The following is a 23,333-nucleotide window of genomic DNA, read 5'->3' as shown; positions in this document are numbered from 1 at the left end:
CAGCTAATAGGTATCTAGGCAGCACATTCACTGTTCCCTAAGCATGGTCTGTAGTCGTCATGGAGCACAGACAGGGTTTCTCCTCTGAGGCCATGGTGCTAATCTCCTGCAGCCTTAATGTGATTATGGTAATGATCACACAAATGACCCCTGGGCTTTGGGGGATCCGTGGTTCACACATCCTCACACAGGCTGCACAGGCGCTGTGACTCCACTGGCCCGCATAGGAGACCACCAGACTGAGCCAGACCCGGTGGCCTGCTCCTGTTCCTCTGTCCTTGCTGAGCTTGGAAGAGTAGAGTGAATGACCAAATAAATTCCAGCCAGCAACAAAAGAGCTGAACGGCCATGAGAGAGATGGATATCTTTTGTTGTCTGACACTCAATGCCGTATTCCAATCCAATTACCTCAGCCTTTTGCAAACCCTCCTGTCGCAGTGCATGGCATTGAAGCCTGCCTGAATTCAGCCTCGGACCCCTAACAAGAATGTGGTGGATTAGGTGCTTAGTGAGCATTCCCTTCCCCCCTACCTTTACCAAAATCTGCAGTGCACTCTCTCCTAAAAAGATTTAGAGCTAACAGGCCTCTCTGCTAAATTTTATCCTATTTATTTTAATGTCATTATTGTCCAGCTCTAAAAGACAAAGATCAGAATAATTTCCCCTCGAATTCTCGTATGGCCAAAAGTGACACAGCAATGTTGCACAGTATATGCAAATTTACTCTTATTCATCAGGGCGTAGCTGAAGTGACGAGCACATCAGCTCTGCCGGAGGGAACGCCACACCTCCTCAAAAATGTACCTTAACATCATGAGCTAGCGTGATACTACATTTAGGTCATAAGAACTGTGATAGGTCAGCTGGAGCAGCTTGTTTTTTCTCCTACATCTCTCTGCCTCCAGTAGAGACTGTTTATAATGAAGACAAGGTGACGCAAGTTAAAAAAAAAAAAGGTTTAATAGTCTTCTACTTCTTGGTAATGCCTGACAAATCTCACCAAGCCGTTTCAGCGCAAACTCTTTCCTTACATGGATTGTCACTCTCTATCAGAAAAGTGAATGAAATAATACAAACATGATAACTTCTGGTTTAGGGCTGTTTTTTTTTTTCTTCAATCAATCCTTTGGTCTATTATATGTCAGAAAATGGTGGAAAATGTTTTTGTGTCCAAAAACCTAAAGGTGACTTCTTGAAATTGCTTGTTTTGTCCGACCAACAGTCCAAAACACAAAGATGTGAAATAAAATATCACTTAACACAAAGAAAACAGAAAATACTCATATTGCAGCTGGAACCGCAGAATATTTGGTAATTTTGCTTGAAAAATTAATGGGATTATCAAAATAGTTCCCAATTGATTTTCTAAGCTAATCAATTAATCATTTTAGTTCTATTCAGGTTTTGTAGAGATTGCACAACACTCATCTAGCTGCTAAAACAGTCAACGGCAGACTCACTTATCTATAATTGAATTCAAAGAATCATAGTGGGAAAACCCGAGACATGTAAGCATAAAAACATGTAGTTAAATAGTGAATTTACTTAGTGATGTTAGTTTATCTGTGTGTGAGTTAAAGATGTGCGGGTTGAAGCAGCACATCTGAGCGAAAAAGAGAGGGTCTCTCTGTAGTTTAGTGTTCAGCCCATTTAAAAGTACTGCAGTGTTTACATGGTGTGTTTATGGGAGCTGCTTTTACAGAACGTGTTACAGATGGTATCAGCAATCGACGCTCAGATAAATATTATTTTCCACCGTTAAAGGTGGCTGCTTTGTTATTTTCAATGTTTATCCAAAAAGGCTATTCTGTGAGGTGATGGTATTTTGACGTCTGAGTCTTTAAGTACCTTCATGCGGTTGGTGCACAGGGAGTCCAGCTGCTATGTGGAGGTTTAGAAAAAATTGCATTATAGAGGGTTAGGTTGAGAGCAGAGGTTTTGATTTTCATTGGTACAAACTGCTCTTAATTGCTGTGGTGATGCTGCGGGTGACTCATTTATGTCGTGTTTACTCTTGTCTTTCCTTTATTTTTTTTTCTTCTCAAAAGGTTGGTGTTTATGTCAGTGATACTTAGAAACTACAAGGCCTCAGATGGTTACTTTTTGAGCATGCACGTCAGCATACAATGCTTCATAAGAGAGACGACTGGATCAGCACTGCGTGAGCACACGTGTCAGGTTAAGAACCTGTGAATGGACCATCAGTCTGTGTGTGTCCTCGCACATCCTTAATGGTCAGGGAGGTGTTTGATCCTCGGAGGGGAGGGGAGGCCAGAGGGCCGCAGTCAGTGAAACAAATCAGATTATCCCTGCTTAGGCTAGTAGCCTACTACTCACCATCGTAGCATTTCCACCTGGCTAACAATACCAGGTCTCATACTGCTGTGCTGACCCTTGTGATCATGTGATTAAGCGATTTGTTTGTGCGTACTATGTTATGGCACAGTTGTTTCACTGTGAAGAGTCAAGTGAGTGATTGGATTTGTCCCTGCGGTGTAAAAGCTGGTTGTAGAATAAGCTGGAATGCAGAGGAATCTTTATGGCTTAAATCATTGATCAATGTGACAATGTCTCAGGTGGGAGGATGCAAACTATTCAGGCAGGGAGATTAGATCCTATGCTTGTCACACCATCCAAGGTGGTCTCCCAGAGTTAGGAGGGCCTGTGTGTGTTGGCTTGAGGATCAGTGAGTCAGAACAGTGCTCTCTTCAAACAGGATATTGGGCCTCGCTTGAGGTGAGTGCGGCTAATTACCTGAACTTCCTATCTGGAGGAGGTGACACTGATAAAACCCTTCCTCTCTTTTGTCCATGTTTGCCGATCACAGTTCACTATGGATCGTGTGCGTCAAAGAGAGAGAGGGGAACTAGAGACACACAGTTATTCTTCTTATTGTAAACTCTCAAAATAATGACATATAGACTTGTCGAGAGGAACTTGACACAAGTACATAAGCCCAGTCAAAACGACAGCCATTGCCAGCCTTGGAGGAAAATATTGATGCTGGCAACATCTTGACGTCCCTTGCACCATGACGTAGCGGTTTTTCCATGACACATTTGATGATTGCTTCCAAATGGGCCTGTCAGTTTTAATACAGGCGACACCGGCATTTCACTTTCCTCTAAAGTAAACAAAATCCACCGGCTCTCCCACACACACACACACACACACACACACACACACACACACACACACACACACACACACACGTACAAAAAGTGTGATCACACACTAGGAATGGGTCTTGAGATAGAACAGGCATTTGCGAGCTGAAATATGTTTTCATGTTCAATCTTCTCACTCTTGAGTGAGCCAGTATGAACTGATGTTGTTTTTGTAAGTTTGCAGATTGAAAGCCGCAATGTTATTTTAGGAAACTGGATGTGAGTCCATGATATGACATTAAAAATGACTGGGTGGTGTTAGGAAGTAAAAAAAAAAATTTAAAAATCAGAGATTTTAATTTTAATAGAGGATGCCTGTCAGAGTGTTTACTTTACACTTTTCCTCACAGTAATAAATTAAAATATCTGTCCAAGTGGGCTTTGTTAATTTTATATGACAATAAACTCATTTTTTGTCATATTTAGTGCTGGGCTCAGACCCAATGCCAACATTTAGTGAGTCAATATACTGACAATTAGATTATACAGTGTCAACTAACAAGGGAAGGACAATATTCAGTTTGTTTATTGATGTGTGTGTGCGTGTGTGTGTGTGACTGCGCTGCAGGAGAAGTGGAGCGGTCACAAAGAACATGGAAATATGTGGGAACAACTCACTTACAAGAAACACGCCAAAGCTGAACACTGGACGGGTCCACTCCATTGGAGCACGTCAACCTGTTAATGTTAAACTAATGAGCCTACTTTCTTTCCCATTCTGATCAGGCTGCTAGATTAAAAAGTCTGACTCATGATGTAAATCACTGTGTACAAGTGTAACGGTAGAGCAGACTTGACTGTAGCTGTATGTGTTGGATCCTCAGTTTACTTTGTATCATCGTAACTTTGAAGAAATAGTTTGCCATTTTGGGAAATACGTGCTTTTTTAGTTAGATGAGAAGATGTCTGTACACTAAATAAGCTGTTTACAGTCTCACTTAAACACTTACACAGGATACAGTGACCATAGTCAATGTATTGATAAAACTATTCATACAATAATAATCTGCTTTTAATATACTTCTGACAGCTAGACACGATAAACAGGCCAGTAAGGAAATTTATTTTAAACTGTTTGCAGACTGAAGAAGGCTATTAAACAAACTTGCAACTGAATAATGTGCTTCCCCAGCCAAGTTTGGAAGCTGCAATACCAACATCTGACTGTTAATTTTTTTTGACTTGAGCTGACAGACCTAAACTTTATATGTTATTACCATCTGATCTGTAGACAAATTAGATATTTTTCAGACAGTTTGTGAAGACAAAAAAAAAAAAAACAGTCATGCTTCTTCAGTCTGTACAATAAGAGCAGTGACACACGATCAATGGTAAACCTCAGTATGGTTAAGTTTCACTATGGCTTAATATGCAACAGGAGGGTTTTATTGCCATCTTTCTCTCTCTTTTTTTCTTGGCCATGACTCTCAATATGCTGTGTGAAGTAGTCATAAAGCTGTCAGTAGAGCAATATTTTCCACACAGCATGATGACAAATAGCATGTAGGCAATGCATGCGTGGGTGTCATACAGACAACATACTTTAATATGTAATTTAATTTTTTTTTTTCAAATTATCAATTTTGTTCATTGGGTTGTAGTCTGAATGCTGCTTGTTTTGTTTTTGTGGCAGAAAATAACAAACAATTAACTGGTTAGACTATCTGGAATATTAGATTACTTGAGTTTTTTTGGTGTTGCTTTCTTGTTCTTGTTCTTGTTAATCTTATTGGCTGAGCTAAACCTAAATGCATTTAAATGTCATTTAATCATAGACATTCGCTGAAAGAGGCCCTCATTCAAAGAACAAATAATACCTTAACATAACTTGGTTGACATAGTTTTTGACTTTTTTATAGCTGCTTTTTATTCTCACTGTTGAAGTTTTTTCAAGATAAAAAATGGCGAACTTCTTTATATTCTCGAAATCTTTCATGTTTCTGCAGTTGTACATGTTGGCTTCTTAAATTTTGTTTCCTACATCCTGTGAAGGCAGGAAAATTCTGTGCACCACCACGCTGCATCCAAGACATCATGAAAAGTGAGAAATGGGAACGTTCAGGCACATAATTTCCTTCTTTCTACCTCAGAGCATTCCAGTGGTTTAAGTGGGAATAAAACAGACACTCAGGGAAAAAGTTGCATCTATTTTGTTGCTTTCAAAGTACACAGGTACAAAGAAAATGCCAGGAGAAGAGCTGCAAATGGTCAGCAGTATCCTGCTTTATTAATTTATCTTAAATTATGCAAAGCATCAACTCTTGAAAGTGTCTACAGGCCTAAAACATCTTGCTATTTCATTATATATAGCACTGTCAGGCAAAATGTCTGATCAGCTTTAAGTGTGAGAGGGAGTCTTTCTTTTTGAACTCAGCTCAGAAAGAAGATACCTCTGCATGGTTGGCAGACTCGCGGCCCTTTGAAGAGGTGTCCGTTTGCGACAAACTGGCATCTCTGCCTGGTCCTGTCCTTTTGTGGTTACACCATACTAAATGGTCCAAAACACCAATGCAAAGTCTAGCAGAAAATGGGGAGGGGGGGGAGGTGGGCGGATCAGATTAAAATATTGATTAGCAAAGTTAATAGTCAGCAAAAGAAAAACATGGTCAGACCTGTTGATAAAATGACTTAATGTTTTAAAATGCACAAAGTGAAAGTATTTTTTGGAAAGGGTAGTAGAAGGTATTGTATGAAAGTGCAAGGAGGATCTTCACGAAGCATTTAACAGTATAAATGTGAAACCATTAACTGGACTGTTGCTAACATTTATGAGACATCATGTTCTTTTAATAAATTGCATGTGTTGTGATACATGAGAAGTGCGCTTAAATACGTTGCTGATGTTGAGGGTGACGGTGTAACTGCGCCTTGCTGCATGCTGTCTTGGGGCTGGCTATAGGCTGGCAGCAGCAGACAGTGTTTTGACATGAGGGTGCCTGTCTGTCACTGGCCGAGTCGACTTGTGCTGAAAGAGAGCGAACCGCTGGCAAGTCTCACAGGATCTGTGAAACGGGGTCGGCACAGCAGAAGGGGCCCAGTGTTTTCTTAATTCACTGACAGACACAGCTAACTCTGTTTATGATGAAGGCTAAACAAAAACAGTCTGGAAACCATAGAATCCAAACCTTGTTTTAATTCTTTTTATTTGATAAATAACATTTTTCATTCTGGCCTAATCAGAATTCCTGAATGCATTTTAATGTGGTGTGCAAATACTTGAATGTCCCATCTCCCTCAGTGCATTATGCTTTATGTAAATCAAGGAGAAAAAAGGGAGATCTTTTGTGTCAGCACATCTGACATTCCTTTGTGCTAAGTTAAAGGCTTGTCTTGTGAAATCAGGCTTCAGTGCTATTGTGGACATGTGGTTTGTGCACGTTCATTATGAGGAGCTTGCAAATGACATTATGTTAGCTCTTAGGGTTGAAAGTGAGAGGTTGTGCTCATTAACGGGCTCAGAATGAGTCCTAGTCTTTTCAGTCTTAGCTATACTTCTCTGCAATAATATCTGCTCTGTAAAAAATGAATTAATAAAGGACAACATGAACGTTAAGTCATGGTTACTGGCCATTACTAACAAGTTTCCTTGCCAACTTATAAAAAATACTAAAAACTTCATATTAATTCTGGCTCAATTAATACAGAGTGCATTCACGTTAACCAGTAATCATTACGCTCCAGTGATCTAAAGGCCATTGTCACACAGGCACTTGAAGAAGTCTTTTGTGTAACAGAAGAATGGCGAAGTGACCCCCGGCAGTGCAGAGCAAGGCCAGGGAGACGTGCGTTTCTTTAGCCCCTCCGCCCGCTCCTCTCAGCACCCCGGGGTAAAATTTCAGGGTCCGAGTGGCCATGAGTGTTGCTGAGTGATAGGCGGAGAGAGGAGACCCCAAACCCAATAGCTTTGATGATGGAAACAAAACACAGAGCCCCCCCAGACGACAGCCTGCAGGTCTGTGACTAAGCACGCTGTAATGCTTGCATGAGGGTTACAGCTCCTTAAGTTTGAGTATCTGTACCCTTACTGTATGTGTTTAGTCTAGATTTGTGTACATTATCAACTCGCTCCAAAAGCTTGAAACAAGACAGGCTCTAATATAGAGTTTACTGTCATCAATCAACACTTGATGCAGTTGCTTCACTGATGGCACACAGATGACCAGACAGTCTTGACAATGACAGTGATTTTGTGAAGTCAAAGGTGCATCTGCTGGGTCACAATTCTTTGACCTTTCATGAAATATAAAGACATTTTTGTGAATCTAAAAACTCTAATGCATACTGCTAATTTACTTTTCCAAACATGTTTTGTAGGAAAAGTAATTGTTGCCAAGATTCCATTCTCTGGCAATGTTTTTTCCAATCCAGGTACTGAGCAGAAATCATAGGGGCTGGTACAAAACACAGACAACAGAGACTGGAGTTTGCTCTCTGTTTTACACATGTTGTTAGGTTTGGTTAAAAATAGAAAAAGTCACTGCTTCTCTTGTGCTTCAAGTCAGCTTTGACTTATTAAATTTTTAACCAAGACCATGATCTCTCCCTAACCTTAACCTTATCCGACTGAAACACCAGGAGATTGTTGGATTGCTGTAGCCAGGCAGGGCTGGTTTTGGATGGGGAACAGTACCCAAGATGTAGTCCAAAGCCACAAAGAAGGAAAGGAAAGACCTTGTAATCTCTGAAGTTGTGAAGATGGAAGGGGAGAGCTATAAAATCAGAACTGTGAGCCAACAGCAACAAGGGAGCTGGACAACCTGGGAGGCTGTGATCAACAAGGCCATTACGTGGGCGGATATGAGGAGGATGCTACAAGCAAGGCTGAGCTTCCTTATCAGGGTCACATACAATACCTTTCTCAGTCCTGGAACCTGCACCTCTGGTATGGCTCAGAGAAGACCTGCCAACTCTGAAACTCCCAGAACCTGAGCTTGCAGCACATTCTTTCTGGCTGCAAGGAAGCGTTGACGCAGGGCTGGTATGGATGGCGCCATGACCAGGTCCTGTGTAAGCTTGCTGAAATCCAGGATGCACGCAGGCTGGAGGCAAACAGGGCCAACCCAGTAACATCGCAGTGGCTGATCCAGTTTGTCAGGCAAGGGGGTGAGGCTAAGAGCAGCAGCATGAGGGAGTGGTCTCTCCTATCACCCAGAGGCGAGGGGAACATGAGAGGAGACCTTGACCACCAGTTGAAGTTCCCACAAGAGATCACCACAACCTGTCTATGGCCAGAGATCATGCTCTGGTCCACCTCTACTAGGACAGTCATTATGGCTGAATTGACTGTTCAAAGGGAAGAAGGAAGGGAGGCTGCCTTCAAGAGAAAGAAGGAAAAGTACACAGAGCTGGAAGCTGTGTGCTCACAAGCAGGGTGGAGGATGTTCACCAATCCAGTGGAAGTTGGTTGCAGAGGCTACACTGGAACATCCAGCCAGTGGTTCCTGAAGTCTCTTGAGATTACTGGCTCCAAGCTGAGGAAGGCTCTCAAAGAGGAGGCAGAACAAGGGAGCTTCTGGCTTTGGCTCTGTAGAAAGGACAAGGTGTGGGGAAAGCAAGGATCCTAGGACTGGGTGCAGGGGGTGGTAGGGAGACATCCTTGACGCTGCTCCACCACCTTGAGATGTTTGGGGATTAAGGAACGAAACATCAGTGAAGGGTGGCTCTCGGCTGACGACCGTGCAGCTGGCACAATGGCACCGTCGGAGGTGCATCAGGTGGAAATGCCCAGCAGATGGACCCACCTGTGCTCACATCCAAGTGCTTTGAGTTGCCTAAACGTTACCATAAAAAGGTTAATCATACCCTAGTTGACATAATTTTATTGGATATTGTAAGGAAAACAAAACACTTTGACAATTAATGTTTTGCAGACATGTTCAGCATGAACTATTTTTGCATTGGCAGTGAACATTTGAACAATACGCCCAATATAAACATCTACTCAACATGTTTGAAGGATTAAAAAAAACAGCCCAGTATCCCTAAAAAATACATCCATATTGGACGATACCACACCTCATGCTTTACATCAATTGCAAACATCCAGTGGCAACAGTGGAAGAAGCATAGAGAGGTGGATAGTACGTGCAGTTGGGTTGGTCTTTTCCTTTGCTTAATCTTTAAAAGTGTTTTAGTTGCCTAACGTTAACCATACCTCAACCTTATTTTTATATTTTGGATCTTTCCTAAGACTATCGTTCCCATGCATAGATTTTGGATAAAGCAAGAACTTTTAAAACACTGCAATGGATTTAAAGGGGAAAAAAAGCAAATTGTTCAACATCAGTGTTCTTGTCTAGAGATAAGGTTACAAAAAACATAATCTGGGCATCCTTATGTTTCCTCCAAAGTGTGTTTGATAATGTAAATTAATTTTATGGACAACATTCTTCAGGTGTGAGCTGTAGCTTTTTTAGATTATAGCTCTCTGACATGCCTGCTGTCTCTACTCACTGTTATTCAGTGACAAATGTTAAACATCAAAGGCTCAACAAATCTGAATGTCTTTATGGGTGAGTTTTGCCTTAAAAAGAAAATAATTCTCTGAGCCTTTCAACTCTGCTGCACACTCCACGTCTTCAGGATGTATGAGAGAGAGAAAACACTGGATAGTAAAATGTTCCAGGTTCATGGGATGTGTTTAAATCTGGTGTTGCTCAATCAAAGAGTAGATAGCGGCTCCTTCTCATTTTATGACCCTTTAGAAACATACCCAGAGTATTATGTTATCAGACTGGGGAAAGGGAGGGAGTGCACAGACAGCTGAACAAAGGCAATACAAACAGCTGTGCCAGTGCAAACAGGCAGTTAGATTATTTGTGAGTGCAAAGTTAGGCAGGCCTTGCTAACATAATACTGCCATCAAATCACAGCAGCCATAAAGTGTTTTTCAGCTGTGTCTGTTTGTAGATTTGTTTTTTTTTTATTTTGTCAGAACATTTTCCTCCAGTAAACAGTATTTTGTTGAGATCATGGTGATTAGATTAGATTGCAGTACTTGGTATCAAAACCTGATTAGTTCAATATTCCACTCAGCTGAATGACAATGGCTTTGCCTCATGTCTGTTCAAAGGCGGTCAGAGGACGGTTCTCAGACTCGATGGTTTCTCACTTGAGGTGGCTGGCTGCAGTAGGAGGACCAGTGTTGATACAGCTGATCTCTGTTATTCCAAGTGAAATATATGGCCCTGTTTGTTTTCAGAGATAGACCCAACGCTTTGCTTCAAGTTCATATTTATCTATCGAGGGAAATATGTCAACGCAGATCCAGTTTGTACTTTTACACACTCACTTCTCCTCATAGAGCTACTGAAGTACAATTAACCTGCATGTGTCCTTATTTTTGTACATACAGCCTCATCCAATCACACTTCTTAAAGAAAAGGATATGTCCAAATCATCAAAATTAGTGTTCGAACTGTGACTTCTCACCTCTTTTCTCAAGTTACTAACCTAAAAATAGAGTAAATGAACCGCACTTACATTCAATTAACCGTCTGTGAATTGCATACGATGACAGGTGTTGCATTTTCCGAGCCATGTTTCAACAGATATGGAGATTGCTACCCACAATGTTCTGAGCCTTTTAGAAATGACACCCCTCAACACCCTGAAGCTGTTGAAAGAGTGCCAATAACTGTGGATAGCAGTAATTTTAGAGTTGCGTGCAAGAGACAATACCTCATGGAGCTGCTGCACACCCATGTGATGGATGGATGGATGGATGGATGGATGCATTCCCCTCAAGAAAGTTTGATTGGTATCTATCAGGGTGAAAAACATGAAGATGACTTAAAGCATTGTTCAATACTCTTTGCAAGAATCAAGATAGTATGCTCTGTTGGTGACTAATGTTACAATCAGGGAAAACATTGTTACATTGCACCGTGAGATTAATTCAGATGCTACAATAGTCCAAGTATTATGGTAATGCTTTAAAATTTCTTAGGAGAAATTTGACTTTACATATACTCTCACACCATGTGGTTTGGACTCTTAAGACAATATTCAGGTTAGATTTTGCAGCATTTGGTTGAAGTAATGATATTACCTCAGTGGTGTATGAGGCAATACAGTATTCCTCTACGTCTTTAGAGGAAAGGGGAAGTCCCCACGTCTGTGTGCTGTTTGACTGGACCGGTTGAGTAATGCAGCCTGGGATTAGGTGGAGTAGCCTTTCAGCAGCAAAGCCTCCCTCACACTGATCTGTCTGGACCCACACAAGTGAACGACTGGATCAGAACCACAGCTGGCCTACATCCTTCCACTGTGTCAAACTATTCATATACTCAAAGAAAGACGACCATAAAAGAATGAAAAAGTAAAAGAAATAAACAGGACTACTACACATTATATTACATCAACTCTCAAGGAAGAATTATTTTTAATTCCCTTGTTTCCATTGCCAAATATGTATGAGATGACATGTATTTGCTATCTGATTTATATTTATTGGCTATGTTTTGTTCCGATGCAGGAAAAGTTACATTCTTAAACAACTGAGAATTCAGCATGACAATAAAACATGTAATCATAGCGTTAAGCTTCCCACAAAACGTCAATGCAAGTTAGTTGATTATGAACATAATTTTAAGTTGACATTAACGATCTGTGCCTCTGTGACTCTGTGTGTATATTTCTAACTCCCCTGTCGGCCATAAAATCTCTTTTGAATGAGGGAGTTTCCACCTGTTTCTATGTGCATTTTTTTTTTTTTTACTTTCTCTAAGATTTGCAGATTGGCAAGACATTCTCTGTCTTGTTTTGTCCTGGTGTATTACCAGAAAGTACTAAAATTAGAAATGATTTCATGAGGGTAACATATAGACAAATGGAGAAAAGCAACAGTATATCATGAGGAACCAGAGTTTCAGAAAAACTAGTGGCGCTCTTTTGCAATTTTGTTGCAACCTCTGAATATTTAACTGTATAGTTGATGGATTTTTTTGGCCACTGAAATATTTGTTTGCCCAACACACGGATGTGGATAATGTTTGCAATATTTTGTGGCATAAACCATGTCCTGTGGGTGTGTGTCCTAAAGGTGTGGTGACCGGCAGTCAGCTGGGTTGTGGCTATTGAGGCTAGTGGTCGCAGCGTTGCAAAATCATAGCACGATAACATACACAGAAAGCAGTGTGAAGCAAAAAAGCAGCAAAGATTGACGTTTCTTTACATCAGCCTGATGCTGGATGCTGATTCAAAGTTGACAGCTTATCAAGATGAGTGGTGTGTTAGGGTGGGAAGAGGGCAGGGGGGAACTAATGATAATAACGATAAGGATCTTGCTGACTGACAGTGAAAAGTTGGGCTTACTCAACAGTCTGGCTTATCATCGGGGTTTCCTACACATAAAAAGTATTTTACTCCCATAATTTGAGGTCTCAAAAAGACACAAAAAATAGTATATGCATATTTTTATGGACTGACTTCCCAGACATGCTCCTCACTGAATGTGCCCAAGCCTTCCCATATCAAATTTAATATGACATGTAGCACTAATTTGGTTTAAATGAATAACAACGATTCATTGCATCAAAGTATCAGAATATATCAGTGGTAGAAAAACAACTCACTGTGTAATATGTCAACATTAAATCATTAGACAGATGTTGAGGGTGGCAGTTTAAAAGCCCAGTTAAAACAAGATTAATGTTGGGATGTGACAGAATTTGAATTAATGAGCAATCCAATCATATAAGTGGTTACACAAACTGCCAAAAGCAGAAAACACCCCTCATTTTGTGTTGAAAGACAGCAGCAAATATGTAACAGCCCCCTCCCTGCTTAGCCATCTTCATTGCTATCTTGCAACATCTAAATGGTAAACTAATCAAAGTGTAATTTACAAATGAACCAGTTGTGTATACAAAGGACTGTGTTTGCCTAATTAAAAAAGAAACAATGATTAGGCTGGGAAATAGATTAGCGGGGAGGAGAGAACTATGCAGAGTGTCTTGATGAAAGGGTATAGTTGTATATATTGTACCATTGGGACTGAGAGAGGCGTGGACTACTCCACTAACTCTGCACCAATCAGCTGTATGTAACAGGGTGGAAATTGGCTGTATATTATCAGAAGATTACTATCTAAGCAGTGTGGTGTGTGCATGTAATTCATGCCATATCCTGTAAGGGCCTGGGGTTAAACAGGCAGACTTAAGCTACACGAATGAGAGTTCAATCACTGTGAGGCCCCAACAGGAGGAAGAGGAAAATTCACTGCTGGCAGTCTATCTTGAATGACATTAGTTTAGATGGAAATGGAGCAGCGATTATTGAGGAAATGTGTTTACTACAATTTGTGGAATTTTACATTTGAGAGGTGTTGTGATTGAGAAATCATGTTTTTATATAAGATTTTAGTGTAGTAATGTCACAATGAATTCAAAAGGCATCAGTGAGAGCCACAGGAGTGTGAAGATGGATGTGTGTGTGGCTAACAGCACACAGCTGGTTTGTGAGTTTCTGAGGCGGCAGGGGCAGCCTCTCTGGGGTGTCTACAGTTTAGTGTCCTTGGGAAGGCTCAGCTGGACTCCCACATTCACGCCCAGGCTTTAGTCCCAGCATGCAGTGGTGTGGACTGACAGATTGTAATGTTGAGGGAAGTGTTTAACCCCTACAGCCCCTCCAATTAGCCAACTTGTGTCCCATTTCCTAAAAGATCTTGAGAACACATTTATTGGAGAGGGGCTTTGACTGAGTATGAAAGAGTGAGATCCTCCTGTCCTCCCCACTGAGATTTAGCAGAGGAAGATATATTTTTAAGTCTTTACAGTAGGTTTATGTTAGTAAAGATTAAAATTTGTTTACCAGCAGGTATTGAAGACGGGATTTTAAAGTCACACTGAAGAATTCTCCTTACTTTTTGTGCTGGAAATAATGAGCTGTTGTACATGATTTTCCAAAAGAGGATAAAACATATTTGTGGAAACAGTGTCTAAGCTTCAAGCCTCTGGGTCAGTGTTTCCCATGGCAGCAGTTAAGTGACAACTGAGAGCCAGCGTTGCAAGGAGATGCACTGTTTTGTGGCCTGTTAAACTGTGTATCCTACAAACGCTGATACAAGACATTTTCCCCCCTTTTCAACAAGCCCACATAGCAGTGGCTATTAACTGTTAAAGTCCATCTGAAATTGAATTGCATGTTTTTTAAGCTACAGCATTCATGTATGCTCTGTAAATCATGTCTGGATTTCTCCTTTAAGAAAAAAAATCAGAACCCAAAAGGGAGAATTTATATTTAACATTTTTCGGTTTCATGATTCCTTTCTTTGCATTAATTCATCAGAATTGAACCAGGTAGCCAATCAAATCGTACTAGCAGTAACATCACCGTTCTATCATAGGCAGGGCACACAACGCATGGGCCACAGACTTTGAACAAAAAAACACATTAGCTTTCATAATGTCTCACCAGACACATGCCACCAAACAAAAATTCACTGAAGAAAGGTGCACTATTGATGTCAGTTTTCAGGCTAGATAGCTAATTAGCTGTTAGCATCAGTACATTAAACAGTATGTAAAGAAACCTGCAAATGTCACTTTCGTCTGTTTAGATGCTGATGTGGTCCTTACTCTGTGCCATTGCTAACAACACACTGTCTGCCCATTGCTTGTAAGCTACAGTGCTAGTTTGTTTACTTTTTGTCTCCTTCATCACGACTCAGCCTGCTATCAACACACAGCAGTCAAAAAAGAACATTTATGACTTTTCCTCTGAGTCCTTTTTACTTCCTATTCATGATTAAAAAAAAAAAATTTAATAAATTTAAAAAATACATTGACATTATTTTTGACTGCAAAAAGGAATGACTACACTTGATTTCAGTTGGACTTAACCATCTGTTCCTTTATAACATTCAACATTTGAGAGGACCCATTGTATTGTTAAGCCTGTATTGACTGATTGCCAGACGTTACTCTTCGTTCATGTTTTTTCAACACCTGTCATTGACAGTTTCTGCACACTCAGTGTTGTTATTTCCAAATCATACAATGGCGGGGATTTAGCTAGTGTTAGCTGTCTCTCTTTGATGGGTTCAGGTGTGATGGGTGTAGCCCGTGATTCATATAACGACACTGAGTAACATATAGAATCATGGAGTAACATAGGTAGTAAAACTAAAATCACAGCTGGGGCTAAGCAATGGACGGCAATGTTGGCCCCAAAGGTTAACTGCTTATGTGGTCATTAACTGAAGAGATAAGAAAGTATTAGAGCCTACCCACACAGATACGCACCACCAAAATTACCAGTAGCATCACTGTCAGTTGAAGCCAAAAGTTCCTGTCCCATGGAGAATGCTAAAATAGGAGGGCTATCACTGCTGAAGAATAAATAAAATTAAAATTTCCTCTTTTTGTGAGTTAAAAATTCGACTAAATAAGTTGCAAGTCAAAACAAACAATTAATCTATATTCATTGATTTCTTAGCAAAAATTAATTTTAACTTCAGTCTGACTGTAAAGAAATGTAGAAAGAGTGATGCACCTTCACTCTCTCAATGAAGGCAGTGGTGTACTGGCCATTGGGCATACCAGGACAAATTCCGGTGGGCCATCAAAAAATCTGTATTTGGGCCAGTGGACTGTCAAAAAATCAATTTTTACCACAACTGTCTGTCTCTTGACCAGCCCTCTCTGTGTGCCTGTCATTCAGGGTGTGCAGAGAGTGTGCTGCATACCAGCCAATCACAACCAATCCGAGCCAACCCAGTCCCAACGGATAAGACCAGGGCTGAATTTCCTTCCCAGTACACCCCTGAACAAATGAGAATAAAGGTGAAACCAGATCTTTGACCTGATCTTAGTGCCATCACTGAACAATCAGGAGGAAATGCAGTGGTGTTCAGGGATAATAATCCTTTCCACTGGTTTTCCAACCTCTTAAAGGCTCCCATGCTGCCAATCAGCACCTGATTAACACCAAAGGCCTCCCCTTTCCCCTCCCTGCTTTCATCTCCACAGTGATCTACCCTCTGAGTGAAATGGAGACTGTGAACTTGTCAAAACCGAGTCTGTGGACAGTCTGTGTCTTATTATTAGCACCTCAACAGGTTTTACCAAAGCCAAGAAGGAATAAAACTTGGACATGCTTAGTCGTCTGTGTTTTTTTTCCTTTTCTCCTCAAAGCAGACAGCGGCAAGGAAATGATCATTATGCTTCATCATATCCCCATCATGGTTCTTTTGAAAAATGCTCAAACCAGCTCTTAAATTTGGTTATTTTCTTGGACCTTTCTTCATACTTGACATGATTGCTTTGAACTTGAATGTCAGCAAAGGAGAAATTCAATCTGACCCACTCGAATGCTTTTCACTGACAACTGGAGAAAATCCTCTCGGGTTAACAATAGGTCAATACTGAATGGGGGACTTAGGCCTATATGCTTACAGAGTCCCGGGAGAGGAGCTATCTGATGGTCCATCTGGTTAGCAGGTATAATCGGACCGGATCACAGGTGAGTCACAGATGGTAAATGTATGTGTATCAGTGTGTCTAGATCTTAATGGCCCAAGTGATTCATAAACTACTGTTGGAGGGTTATAATTCAATGGAACAGGCAGGTAGTATTTTACTAGCTTTTTCTACATACACAATTTTAAATAAAAACAGCATTTGTCGTCCTTGTACAATAGGAGAGACGAAAACACCTAATCACATTTGTGTTTTACAAGAACTTTGACAGAAAAAGCTGTATTCTGACCTTTATCCTACTTGTCAAAAATCTGTATAATTCTTCTTCCAAAGCTGAACACTATTGAAATGATCATTAAAGCCAGCTGAACAGTGGCCATGATGGATACAAGTGACAATTTTGGGATGATAATAAATGCTAAACCTGATGTAACAATAGCACAAGTGCATAAGAGTGGCAAACAGTAACAGTAACATCTATCAAAAGTTTGTTAATGTTAGCCACCATAAGCTACTGGTCACACCAGACCAAAGAAGGCTGTGCCAACAAAACCAACACCTGAGTGAATTCAACTGAGCAAAGGGTGAGTTTTATTGTTTATAAGTTCAACTTTTCATCTATAAGAAGAAGAAAGTGTTGTTTCTTCTTTCAAAAATTACACTGACTCCCTTTAAAGCTAAAAAACAACAGACCAGAGCTACTATGGTCAGATTTCAGTTGCCCAATATTAATTGCAGGTTTGTATACAGTCATGTGGTCCAAATCAGGCTTGAAAAGTCAAAAACATAGGTTTGGATGAAAGCAGTTATGTTCTATATGTTTTCTACATTTAGTATTTCCAAATGTGACACCCACTTAATAGAAACCTCTTCAAAGTATGCACAAGAATGTAGTGACAGACAGAAAAACACAGAAAAAAAGCACACGAATAGAGTGATATTTGTGATGACAAGGCTCTTTCTGTAGGTTGACCACAGTTGGGTCTATTAGGAGCATGTTTATTTGAGTCCAGCTCAACAACACATGCATATAGTATTTTATTACTAAAGCATCGCCATAGGACTTTCAGGGGAGATTTGGGGTGTGCTTTCAGGAAAACACAACCACTTATTAAAGTCTAGACGCAACATAAAACCATCAGAAGTCCTGGAGTAAGCACTCACAGGCTCTCTTGTACAGAACTGTCAGTGTCTGCTCAACCACGCTGGTTTTCTGCCGCTGTCTGTGCAGTGTTAGGAGAGATTTGGTGCATACATCAGCGCATCCATCCTAATGGATGGTGACAGCGCAAAAGGAAGTTCCTTACTGAATGCATCACAGTGGGACAACAATAGACCAAACAAAAACCCAGGTCAATGACTTCTCTACCATTTGTGGTGATAAACATACTGAAAATGTCCTACACCAAAAGGGTTTAAGAAACAATACAAAATCTATTAGTCCTTAAGCATGAAAACTTGTCATTTTTTCTTGAATATTACCCAAGCTGACTTGTAATATTTACAACTCTAAGAGATAGCTTTTTTTTACCGATGGTTTCCTTCGCAGCAGGGCCAAGACATTCCACAATATCCAGAGGTCTCCCACCTGCAGCAGAGTGAAGATATCCAAGTTAGATTTACAAGCTCTGAAACTGCATTCTGGTGGCTGAACCTGCATGCGGAAGAAAATAAACGTGTGGACAGGGCTCAAGGGAGGAAGAAACTTTTGGTTTTAAAACAATTTCCTGTCCCGCCGTCTCCTACAGGTAAGGACAGGGAGCTAGGAGAGCTATATCCTCCACACAACGGATTCCTTCATAAAGATAAACCCATGATTTTAAACAGATCATCCTAATATCATTAGAATTAGTCCGGAAAGCAGGAACTTATTTCGGAGACTCAGCAGAGGAGAGCAGTCATTAATTTAAGCTTCTTATGTAACCAAAACACTTAGGTGTCCTTTTTGGTGATACACATTACAACCTAAGGTTCACCCCACAAAAGAGCAAAGAGGTTGTACACCAAGTAAAAGTGCATCAAGTAAAAATAAGTATGAATCTTGTCATTTTTCACCATGACTCACCACAATGGTAACCATGACTTGGTGACCTTTAACAAAACAGTGAAGAAACGTGGAGGGCTGTTTGCCTCAGCCTCGGTCAGTATCTTGACATTCAAAGAGAAATCGTGAGCACTTTTGGAATGAAAGCATTTCTCTAATCTTTTAGCGAGACATTGAGATAGAGAACATAGCAAGGTGAAAGGAATGGGGCTGCCTGTGTCTGTGCACAGGAACAGGTCTCAGGAGTCCGGAGGTCTGGCCCACTCTTCAAATGGCACAGTGTTTGTTGGGGAATGTGCAATTATGGAGGCCAGGCCTTTGATCCAGGTTTTCCATCAGGGCTAAATTGTCCTCACATTGAGCGCTGCAGTGTATCCTTGGGCACTCCTTTATATTCTGCTGCTCTTTCATGTGCACCCCTCTGGAACTCAAAGCATCCCCTCTTGAAAAGTGAGCTTTGGCCTGTCCATGCTCTAGTGCAGGAGGAAAAAAAAACAAAAACTGGCCAGTGTGTCAGTGTGTGTGCCCGCAAATGACCATACAGTATGTATCTTGGAGAAAGAGTTAACAGAGTTTGTTTGTATAAGAGGCGAGTTGTGCGGTAAAGCTGGATATAAAAGTGCTGATGTGTTTGGATGAGTTAAATTTCATAATGCATGTGTTTAAGTGTGTGGAATAAGTGTTTGTGACAGGAAGTTTGTGTGCCTGTGCTTGCGTGTGTATGAGTCTGTGATTGTGATTCTTTCCACATGCTCCCATGTGTTATCTGTCCTCCTCATAATAACCACCACCTCTGTCAGATTAACCAGAGGGACTTTCTCTCTCTTTTTTTTTTCTTTTAGATAGCGACCTCAGTTACTCCTTTTTTTCACCAAACATCAATGTGCTCTCGTTGAAACGGTTCCTTCATATAGCCAATGTACTATGAGTTCATGTGAGCGATGGAAGAGGCTATTTATACCCCATGGTCACCTCAGATCATTAGATTGGTTCCCTAACAAGATGGAAATTTGCTGTCCTCTCTGTTTGTCCTCATGTGACTAAATGGTCTGACATGACACTACAAGTAAGGCTCTGTAATAATCAACCGCAAAGTGAGACCAGATGTTTTATAAGGAAGTAAAATAACAGTGGCAATAGAGGTGTTTTACTGGAATGTTCTATTTGAAGCCTTCATGTGAGTTTTCAAAGGGCGCTTTCTTTTATGATCACAATCATTTACAGTCCAAACTTGCTGTAACTATGTGTACGTTGTGTACTTTACTTTACAAATGGAGCATTGGTGTCTTTACTGAAGAAAAAAAAAACATTCAGAGGAAGGATTTAGTCTTGAAGGAATCTATCTGGCCAAAAGTAATAGCTCATTAGATGTTGAACCTAAAAAAATGTCCTCTCTAGACATTTATTATCATCACAGCGGAAGCACAGAAACTAAGAACTAAAACATTATCCAACTTTCAGTCTTTCAAGTGACATGTATTACTTTTTTATTGCTAACTAAATAGCCTACAATAATCATCATCCACATTTTCATTGTGGAATGAATGACGTACAAAACATTTCATTTGTACAACACAAGACTGAATATCACGTGTAACAGAGAGACACCTACAGTATAAATGCTTGCGTGATGTTTTTCTGTCGGTGTATCAATGTGTATGGCTGCAAGGTAAGTACATATAGATCAAGCTTCTACTTGTCATGTACATAAATAAAAAGCATGAAGACACTGTGTGCCAGAGGGGCGGCTTCTTGCTTTGTAATCACTTTGTTCTGATTACAAGTCACTCTCTGTGTCCTACTGTTAATTATCTGTCAAATTTTACTCTTCTGATGATTCGTTGCCAGCTTTGTTAATGAGATGACAGTGATAAATAAAAGTGTAAATGTGGTTTTAGCAAGAAAAAAAACAAATCTTCTGCATGAACACGTACATCAGGAGGTTTAGTGAAATGACTGAGTATCATATTTCACCTACTTCCTGTGGTTAAGGTAATAGCTTATTCCCACAGCCCCCCATGCTGTATCAGCCTTCAGCACACCGACCCCAACCATCTCAACAGAGTTTGGAGGACCTCAGCTGTTGAGCCGCTGTGTTAAAGAGCTGGAGGAATGTGTTTTAAGTGGTCTCTGCGTTTTGGATGAGGCCGGGCCAGGCTCCGCACTTAAAACCCTCTTTTCCCTCTCCGCTGGCGAGGTGCCAGGCTCCGCTGTAGGGTGGTGGGTCCCCTCTGAAGGCAACGGTGTGAGAGTGTGTGTGTGGGTGTGCGCGTTGCGAGCAGTTGGTGTCGGCGGGGGCAAGCCTTCGTTAGTGGCTCCCACTGTGGTGAGGAGAGCTCTGACGTGATGTCTCCCGTCTCTGAAGTCTCGGCCTTGTGCTGTGCTCACTGTCACTCAACTCCAAAATAAACATGTGTCTTCTACACACCCAGAGACCATGGGTAACCTGCACCATGTCTCAGAATATCCACTTGGCCCTTTAATAGATTCTTACTGTGTTTCATCCACCGCCAGCCGCTCATTACACTCACCAGACAGTTCTCTCTAAGAGAGGAGTCAGGACAGAGAATTTAACGTTATATCTCTAAGGGGAATAAACCACTATGAGTATTAAATAACAATTATATGAATTGGACATAATTTTTTGTGTGATTGTGAGATGGTCTCATCTTGTTTGCATTTACCAACACAGCCACACAGACCAAAAGAGATCCTCGCTGCCTTTGCTGTTGTGCTGAAGGTTGCAGGAAGCATGAATGGAAAGAGATGTTTCAATCCTATGAGACACATTCCCTTCTGATAAAATTTTATTACCACAGACAAAGGGAGGAGCTTGTAGAATTAGATCGGACTGGGACTGGTGCCGATGAGAGCTTGGCTGGCTGCCCTGGAAAGCCACACATGAGCGTATTTAATTGCCAGACAGACCAGAATAATTCTTCCATAATCTGAATTTATACAGTCACTTGAGTGGGGCCATAACACGCTGACAGTGTGTGTTGGATATCAAGACAGAGTGCCTGGTGCACATCAGTAGAGGCAGAGAAAGGGAGAGAAGGATAATGTGGGTATTGTCGAGTTGAAGGGCCCCATCACTGTACCAGCGACTGTAATAGCCGCGAACAAGCGCTCCTTCAGAGCCGACCTTCCGCGTCTTCCGTCAGACAGCGACAGGGAGACATAAAAACGGCCCTCAGCCCTTGACAGAGCACACTTGTCTGGGGACGACTTTTCAATCTGGTTATCTTGTGAAATGCAGACATGCGAGGGCCTCTCTGTGCCCTGCAGAGTCACTGGTAGGAGTGAGAGTGGCCTTGCTTCCTCTCAAGGGTCTTCTGAGAGCCACATTCATTAGAGATCTCCTGTCATGAAGAGGATAGACAAGTGTGTGTGTGTGTGTAATTTCTTTATGCATGTTCGGGCATGTGTATTCGTGTGTCTGGTAAAGTGCCAACATCTTCAGTGAATGATAGATGCCTCCAGTAAGGTCAACACTCACCCCCCGTAAGCGTCCCTGTGTTTTTCCTTGACCCTTCTAAGAGGTCGCCTTGCCTTGTTGCATCTGTCCCACTCTGGAGACACTCAAGGAGAGCGAGTGCTTTTTAAAAGGCAGGGGGCAAGGCTAGGCTTCTCTTCCAGTTGTAGATCTTTCCTGCCCGCATGGTTTTGTCCTTGAAGAGCCATGAAGGATTATTCTGTGTGGTCCCAACTTTCTCCGATGACACGTCTGTCAATGCAACATTTCCTCTCGGTTCCGTGAAGTGCATTGAGACAAGTTTCTTTGGTGCATTTTTTAAAAACAACTTTAGACTAATGGTTGGATAAAGGCATGTGTTCCTCATTTAGATGAGATGATAGTCAAAATCCCACCTGCTGGCACTTCCGAAATCCTGAAAGACATCTTAGAAGACCTTGGAAACATTCTTATTTCCTTTTTAGCTTCATTTATTTACATAAAGAGCTGCAGGAGGACATTTTTATTTAATCGTTCCTAGTTCTAGTTTGTTATGAATTTTCTTTTCTTTTTAACACGCTGAAAAAAAATTTTTTGCATAGGTTACTTTAATTTCTAGTTCAAGTTTCCCTGCATATGTTTGTTATGAATGTTCTTGGATTAAATTAATTTGTTTGATATCATACATGCATCTTCCAAATGCAATTTCACTAAACATAGGTTGCTTTACAGGGAAAATGAGAGTTTTGAATCTGTATGTTAAATCTTGTCATCTGGAAAGTTCATAATAGAGGTCCATCTGTAGGTCCATCTGCTATCTACATTCAGTCTATGCACGACATTAGATTTTATCTTCCGGATGAGCTGGATGTGTTTTGTGTTTGGAGGCAATCTGATGATTTTTTGACTTACTGAATGTATTCTCTCCTTGACCAGGGGGTATGTTTTCATCCATCCCTCTTTTCCCTGCGATGAATGGTTTGGCCCCGAGTGAGCAGTAAGTAGTTTTCATAGCTGAAGGCGGTGCACGGTACCTACAGCACGACGTAGCTGCTATTGCTCAAGAACAGCTATTTGGCAGTCTGTATGTAGAGCTGAAGCTGGAGGATGAACAAGCGTAAATATACCTTTACCCTCATGCATTTTCAGAACTAATCTGTCCCCAGAGTATCAGTCCTAATCAGAGCTCACTACCTCAGCTGGCCCATCAGTAACATAATCCCATCCAGAAACATGATTAATTGATG

At 41.0% G+C, this 23,333-nt stretch overlaps 1 protein-coding gene across 3 annotated transcripts in view; it reads right to left on the bottom strand.

Moving 5' to 3' along the window:
- Positions 1-23,333, bottom strand: part of jag1b (jagged canonical Notch ligand 1b) — a 205,194-nt gene that overhangs the window by 30,160 nt on the left and 151,701 nt on the right. For 2 of the 3 annotated variants that reach the window (XM_042433053.1, XM_042433054.1), the window contains 4 exons: positions 22,999-23,186; positions 18,120-18,176; positions 11,218-11,376; positions 10,848-10,930 (listed from right to left, as the gene is read on the bottom strand). In XM_042433053.1, the coding sequence (XP_042288987.1) occupies positions 10,848-10,904 (57 nt within the window). In that variant the 5' untranslated portion in view covers positions 10,905-10,930; positions 11,218-11,376; positions 18,120-18,176; positions 22,999-23,186. The remainder of the gene's footprint in view (positions 1-10,847; positions 10,931-11,217; positions 11,377-18,119; positions 18,177-22,998; positions 23,187-23,333) is intronic. The other variant, XM_042433052.1, reaches the window with a different exon arrangement.

Source organism: Thunnus maccoyii, chromosome 14, assembly GCF_910596095.1.
Source record: "Thunnus maccoyii chromosome 14, fThuMac1.1, whole genome shotgun sequence".
Classification (NCBI taxonomy): Eukaryota; Metazoa; Chordata; class Actinopteri; order Scombriformes; family Scombridae; genus Thunnus; species Thunnus maccoyii.
Note: the sequence above shows the minus strand (reverse complement) of the source record. Positions and strands in the feature narration are given on the sequence as shown.